This window comes from Oncorhynchus clarkii, chromosome 4 (assembly GCF_045791955.1).
Source record: "Oncorhynchus clarkii lewisi isolate Uvic-CL-2024 chromosome 4, UVic_Ocla_1.0, whole genome shotgun sequence".
Lineage (NCBI taxonomy): Eukaryota > Metazoa > Chordata > Actinopteri > Salmoniformes > Salmonidae > Oncorhynchus > Oncorhynchus clarkii.
Window position 1 is genome coordinate 33,155,737 of NC_092150.1, and position 7,747 is coordinate 33,163,483.

General features: G+C 39.6%; 1 protein-coding gene across 1 annotated transcript in view; it reads left to right on the forward strand.

Annotated features, from left to right (window-relative positions):
• LOC139407971 (regulator of G-protein signaling protein-like) overlaps positions 1-6,191 on the forward strand; it is a 40,229-nt gene extending 34,038 nt beyond the window's left edge. Inside the window, exon 21 of the mRNA XM_071151830.1 lies at positions 6,065-6,191. Within this exon, the coding sequence (XP_071007931.1) occupies positions 6,065-6,191 (127 nt within the window). The remainder of the gene's footprint in view (positions 1-6,064) is intronic.
• The last annotated feature ends 1,556 nt before the right edge of the window (positions 6,192-7,747 follow it).

Here is a 7,747-nt window from a genome sequence, read left to right on the forward strand (position 1 = left end):
TGCAGATCTCCTCTAGAGCAGTGATGTTTTGGGGCTGTTGCTGGGCAACACAGACTTTAGTTTTGGCTGGAAGCAACAAAATGGAATCGTGTTCAGCTTTTCCCGAAAGGAGGGCGGGGGAGGGCCTTATATGCATCGCGGAAGTTAGAATAGCAATGATCCAGGGTTTTACCAGCCCTGGTAGCACAATGGATATGCTGATACAGTTTAGGGAGTCTTGTTTTCAGATTAGCCTTGTTAAAATCCCCAGCTACAATGAATGCAGCCTCAGGATATGTGGTTTCCAGTTTGCATAGAGTCAAATAAAGTTTGTTCAGGGCCATCGATGTGTCTGCTTGGGGGGTAATATATACGGCTGTGATTATAATCGAAGATAATTCCCTTGGTAGATATTGCGGTCAACATTTTATTGTGAGGAATTCTAAGTCAGGTGAACAGAAGGACTTGAATTCATGTATGTTGTTATGATCACACCACGTCTTGTTAATCATAAGGCATACCCCCCCCCCCCCCCCCCCCCCCGCCCCTCTTCTTACCAGAAAGATGGTTGTGTCTGTCGGCGCGATGCGTGGAGAAACCAGCTAGTTGCACCGACTCCGTTAGCTTCTCTCGAGTGAGCCATGTTTCCGTGAAGCAAAGAACGTTACAGTCTCTGATGTCTCTCTGGAATGCTACCCTTGCTCGGATTTCATCAACCTTGTTGTCAAGAGACTGGACATTGGCGAGTAGTATGCTAGGGAGTGGTGTGCGATGTGCCCGTCTCCGGTACCTGACCAGAAGACCGCTTCGTTTGCCTCTTTTACAACGTTGTTGTTTTGGGTCGTCGGCTGGGATCCAATCCATTGTCCTGGGTGGAAGGCAGAACACAGGGTCCGCTTCGGGGAAGTCATTTTCCTGGTCTTAATGATGGTGAGTTGACATTGCTCTTATATTCAGTAGTTCCTCCCGACTGTATGTAATAAAACCTAAGATTACCTGGGGTATCAATGTAAGAAATAACACGTAAAAAAAAAAACCTGCATAGTTTCCTACGAACGCGAAGCGAGGCGGCCATCTCTGTCGGCGCCGGAAGCTTCTAAAGCCATGACATAATTTTCTGGAATTTTCCAAGCTGTTTAAAGGCACAGTCAACTTCTGACCCACTGGAATTATGTGAAAGTGAATAAGTGAAATAATCTGTCTGTAAACAATTGTTGGAAAAATGACCGACTTGACAAAACTGTAGTTTGTTAACAAGAAATGTGTGGAGTGGTTGAAAAACGGGTTTTAATGACTCCATCCTAGATGTATGTAAACTTCCGACTTCAACTGTACATGTGCATTTTTTGTTAATTAGGTCAGTTAGGGGAGAGGCGCTGTGCTGTAAGGGTTGTTTTAATTGTTTTGTTTTTTAAAGCTGTAATTTGAGATTGAAGGCCATTCTATAAAAAAATATATATATATTTCACCTTTATTTAACGAGGTAGGCAAGTTGAGAACAAGTTCTCATTTACATCTGCAACCTGGCCAAGATAAAGCAAAGCAGTGCGACACAAACAACAACACAGAGTTACACATGGAGTAAACAAGGGTACAGTCAATAGAAACAAGAAAGTCTATATACAGTGCGTGCAAATGGAGTGAGGAGGTAAGGTAATAAATAGGCCATAGTTTTACATTACAATTTAACTTACAATTTAGCAAGTTAACACTGGAGTGATAGATGAGCAGATGATGAAAGAGCAGAACAGTTAATAAAAACAATATGGGGATGAGGTAGGTAGAATGGATGGGCTATTTACAGATGGGCTATGTACAGCTGCAGCGATTGGTTAGCTGCTCTGATAGCTGATGTTTAAAGTTAGTGAGGAAGATATGAGTCTCCAGCTTCCGCAATTTTTTTTCTTCCAGTCATTGGCAGCAGTCATTGGCAGTTCCTTGTGATCATGGCTCTATAGAATACTGTGCGTTGACTTGAATTCATTCTGGATTTGGGGACTGTGATTAGACCCCCGATGGCATGTCTAGTGGGGTAAGTATGTCTGTCAGAGCTTGATTATTGATTATACAGACAATTTGGAATTTTCAACACAGTAATAAAACAAATCTAAATGTCATGCAGTCAATCTCTCCTCTACTTTGAGCCAAGAGAGACTGACATGCATACTGTTGACATTAGCCCCCTGTGTACATTAAAAGGCAAGGCATGCTGATCTGTTCTGGGCCAGCAGCAGCTTTTCTAGACCCTTCTTTGCAGCACTTGACCATATCACTGGGCAGTAGTCAAGATTCAATAAAGCTAGAGCCTGCAGGACTTGTTTGGTCGACTGTGGTGTTAAAAATGCTGAGCTTCTCCTTATCACACACAGACCTCTCCCCATCTTTACAATTGAATTAATATGCATTGACCATGACAATTTCAAATCTAAAGTGACACCAATAAGTTGTTTGTTCACACTCAAAAAAAATGGTGGGTTAAAAACAAACCAATTTTGGTTATTGATTACCCAGCACTGGGTAAATATTGGACAGAGCACATGCTGGGTTATTTTGACCCAGCCAGTTGGGTTGTGTGAATAACCCAACATGTTGGGATGTTGGGATTACCCAAACAGGTTAATTTACCATCAATTGGTTATTTTTTACTTTCATGCTGGGTTGACCCAGCAGCTGGGTCTTTGTTAATGTAATCCTAATGTTATTTCCAGGACGTGTGGCTTATTAGGGGTGTGGCTTTCAGGTAGGTCTTATTGGCCACTCGTGAGAGTATATGTCATTCCTGTTCTTCATGTTAAGTTTACATACTGCAACAACGACAACAAATCTTTAAAATGTTTAGCATTTTCCATAACAGGGTTCATCAACTAGATTTAGCCGCAAGCCTGATTTTTAAAAAATGTAAGCATTTTTTCTTGTTTTTCTTGAGCAGACGGTCAGGGGGACGGAACATAATTAAAAATCATTTGTAGACTGCAAATTGACTGCAATTAGCCCAAACAGATATAATATTTGACTAAAACATAATATTTTCAAACCTTGCTTATATTAGTATGCAATCACATCTCTCTATCTCTCTATCATGTGTGGGACTACTTGGGAACAGATTTCCAAAGTTAAAATCACTTGGAGTTGATTTCCTGGTGTTTTTAAAATCTTTTATGTCCAACAATGAAAATTTGTTGGACATGGTATGACAATCGTTCCACAGGAATGCTGGCCCATGTTGACTCCAATGCTTCCCACGGTTGTGTCAAGTTGGCTGGATCTCCTTTGGGTGGTGGACCATTTTGCATTAAAACACATTTTCATACATATCTTAAATCGATTAAAAAATCTGAGAACAGTAATATTTTACACACATGAAGGTACCCATAAGCAGTCATTTCTGATTAAACAAACAAATGTGAAAAAATTGTGGATATAGTGTTTTCGAAATTAACTCTTCAGCTATTCATTAAGTTATTTCCCTCCTAAATATTATTATCAGTAATAATAATAAAAGTAACAATAATAATAATGTTGACTATATTGAATTGTCATTTTGTCAATGTTACAGAGACTGTCAATGTCACAGTTTAACTGAAAAGGTCGTGTTAATGGGGTCGTTCCATATCATTTCAGCAAGCCATGACACCCACCAATTTGGCCAATTTGGATGCAATCAATTGGCTTAATTTCTCAGAGATCTGATTATATTTCAACAAATATAATGTTGCAGGAAGGCTAATTCTATATGTTTGTAACAACATAAACGATTTCAGAACAATTTGAGATGGTAGGTGTCAAAATCCTCTTTCTTGTTTTTTTTAAGGTGGAACAACCCAGTGGTGCAGAGCTGTTCTTTACTCTGAAAAGATCTGATTCTAAGACCAGCATAGTTAGAAAATCGTTTAACACCCAGTGATAGAAAAAAAAAGATTTACTTTCAATTAAGGAAGCATTATTGCAAAAAGGTCATTTCAAAAACTGCGTTTCCTATTACAAATTCAATTACCGGCCTCAGAAAATAAATTACGAGAAAGGGAGGTTTCATTGAATATCATTCTTAATGATAGACTCCGGAATGTAATAACTCTGCCAATTAACCATTTTTATTTGATTTAGGTAGATTTTATGATCTTCTTTCACAATATCAATTAAATGAAATGGCTTGTATTGCCGATGTTAATAATAGGGGAGCTATGAGGGAAGAATCCTTGACTAGGCTAATTAATGTATCGTTATAACCATTTAATTTAAATTTAATCACTAAAACGCGTTTGTAGGTCATGACTCATGAGACCATAGCATAATGTAGCCTACAAAGAAAACACAGGAACATATTGATTGTGTGACATTTCATTTATTCATGTGGTTATAGAAAACAGTTACTTAATAATAATGGGATTATCCATAACAGTAACTTTTTCATATAAAATATAACATATTTCACTTTCAGAAAAATATGACAAATCTAGTGCATTCATGGTGATAAAAGCGCTCAGAAATGCTGAACTTTTATTTTATCAGGTGTGCCGAACCATAATCGTCCGTTTGACAGGTGAGTCTTCGTTCTGTCTGTCTGGGTCCTTACACTTGTTACAGAGATATCAATCAATCAGTGACGGTCAGATATAAATCCAGCGAAGCAGCAGTTGAGGTCAGCTCTTTTAATTTGCTCACACTGCGTTCTGAAACCGGAATATTCAGCAGTTTGATAGAGATTTGCTGTTTGTGCACATTGCAAAGATTAATGCTGGCGTTTTTAAAACATTCCCAGAGATAGACATATAATAATATTCACTCCACAGATTGTAGGTGGTGTCAAATCCAGATATGTTAGTTATGTTTCTAAACATTTGCTAGCTGAAGTATTAATCGACGTTATAATAGTACACTTTACAAATTACAATTACATGTTCTTAGTTTTATAATCTTGCACTAATGTAGTCTACTGTCGACGTTCGTTTTCGCTTTCATTCCGCCAGGGGGCAGTATAACCGAGCGAGGTGATCAGTGGATCTCTCTCCACGTCTTGAACCACATCACCTTGGACAGGGGACATAAACAGAGGAACAGCAGGCCAAGTTCCTCAGGTGACGTTTTTTTTGTTCCCCCAAAACCCATAATTCATTTGATATCAAATTTGATTACAATTACAAAGGCATTGACTATTAACAGATTTATAAGCATGAATGTATTATCATGAGAGTTACCCCAAACGATGAAAAGTATAGGCTATAATAAACAAACTAAATTTAATATTTCCATTTCCCTGATGTTGTATCTGAAATAATGTATTAATTTTAATGAATAATGGATGCGGTATATGCAGACATTTTAACACGTACCTCTGAATCAAGTTGCAAAGTAGAATTGTTCTCTCACATCCATGAGTTCAGGATACGTTATAATCTAACACACTGGCACTGTCTTATTATCACTGCATATTGTGCATAAGGCTTTATTTACACCTCTGCCAGGTGGTAGGAAAGCCTTCACAGAATTATAAGGGATTTTGGTTCATATTTAGGTAAACAAAAAGAGGGGAATCCTGTAGTATGTAGCCCTATAGTATGTAGCATGTAGCCCTATATTTATTATTAAGAATTTGTTCTTAACTGACTTGCCTAGTTAAATAAAGGTAAAATTAAATTTAGGTACAATATCCAGATGTGGGTTGACTGAAAACACTCACATTATGATCACAAATGCAATGGTGAGCTAGCAACTGAAAACAAAACAAGTTATTGAACAAGCCGTAGTCAATTCTGCTTGACACTATTGATTTCATATGTTGCTCCCTCTCTTTCCCCCCTCCTATCTCTTTTCTTTACTCTTTCTTTTCTCTCTCTCTCTCTCTCTCTCTTCCTCTCTTTCCTTTTCTCTCTCTTCCTCTTCTCTCTCTACATGGAGTGTCTATCAGAGTTCAGCCGTTGAAAGGGGATTAAAGACTAGCCACGTGTGTGTATGTGTGTGTGTTCGTACGTGTCTGTTTGTGTGCATTCGTGCATCACTGTGTGTGTGTGTGTGTGTGTGTGTGTGTGTACAGTTTACGAATATGTGTGCTTGTGTGACTGTGCATCTCTGTGTGTGTGTGCATCAGCAGCAGCTGGTTCAGGCTGTTTTCCTGTGCTCTGCCTTTGCCCAATCTCAGCGCCAGCCCAAACTCAGCCCCCAGCCCTAACCCACAGCTTCCAGCCCCCACCTCAGCCCAGTCCAGCTGTGATTGATGCGCTCCTGTAGCTGACGGTGCTGAGGCCGGAGCACTGGGACCCCACCATCCAGACTGATGTTTATTTGTGGTCAGAAACCAACTCCCTTGCGTCGTTGGTCACGGCAAGCAGGGGTCCCTGCTAGCTAGTCAAACACCTTAATCCTCACAAACCGACCAATGCAGCTCGCAGAATAAGCTCAGAAAGGACAGGCAGGGGTTGCTTTTTATTGTCAGCTAGTATGGTGAACAAATCTCTTCATGCTTTTGCTGTTTTAGAAGCGTTTTCAAAGAACGGTGGAAAATTATGTTCATCGATAACAATGGAATGCATTTTTTTACAAACTAATAGATCACATGTAGCTGGTCTAGAGATACGCAAGAGGTTGTCTCTGGCTTGGCTTTGATTTATGCCAGAAAAAAATTATGAAATGTAATTAAGAAAATAAGCATTTGTTAGCCATGGACAATTAAGTAAAGAGTGAGTTAAACATTAGCATAGTGTATGCTTGATGAACAGGTAATTGATTTAGAGAGGCTATATGTATAGTTTTTCTTTATTAGTTTAAGATGGTAGGCTGGGCAGGCCACGCAGTCCAAACAAAATGTAAAAATATTTTTTTTCCCCTCCCATGATACAAAGATGAATGATGACATTCTAACTGGGAAGTTGGGGCGAGTGACAAGATCGTTCCTCTTTGATCGTGGTTCGACTTGGGGTTCTTAACAGAGTGCCTAGTGAAAACTAGCTTTGTACTGCTCTGGCGAGACGAACAGAAACCTCCTTGAATGTGACATTCTGCAGAGGTTCAAGGAACTGATCGGGCAAAGTGCAATCAACAGGCTGAGCCAAAGCTCCATGGCTAACTCCCTGTGGGGCTATAAGGTTTATACCACTGGGTTCTGTACTGCAGTCGGGCTGCTTCCCAAATGGCTCCCTATGGGACCTCGTCAAAAGTAGTGCACTATAGTACATTTTATGGTGCTATTTGGGACGCAGTCAGGGCAGGCGCTCTGGGGAAGAGCTGGGCTGTGGAGCTCACTGGTGGAGACGAGTTAGGGTAGTGGTTTGTTTATGTTTCAGATGGAACCAAGAAGCATGTTGTGTTCACATTCACATGGAGGGGAGCTGATATTGCAATTCGTTTTTTTTTTTAAACTGTCATTTTCTGCGGAAATAGGTTATAATTATGTAATTATAGTACCCTCCTATACATATATAGTGGAGCAACAGGGCCAAAAGCAAGACCTCAACAGCAACCAACTACTGTAACTTTTTACGAACATGTCAAAGGGGAAAAATATATACATTCAATTCTCAGTTAGTTTTAGTACATCCAGTTACTTGGATTTTGTCTCTCTCTCTCCATATCGTCTGCTTACGTTTGTTTTATATCGGCTTGCCATCACTACTTCATCGCTTCACCTCACCCCAGGTTAACGGTGGACTTGTAAAATTAACGACCCTTAAAGATATACAAGTTCTCAATGTTAGAGCCATGATATATGATTTAATGTAGTAATTACTGTTAGCCGAACTGCTTCCATGCTCTTATTCCCACTGGCCAAAATAAA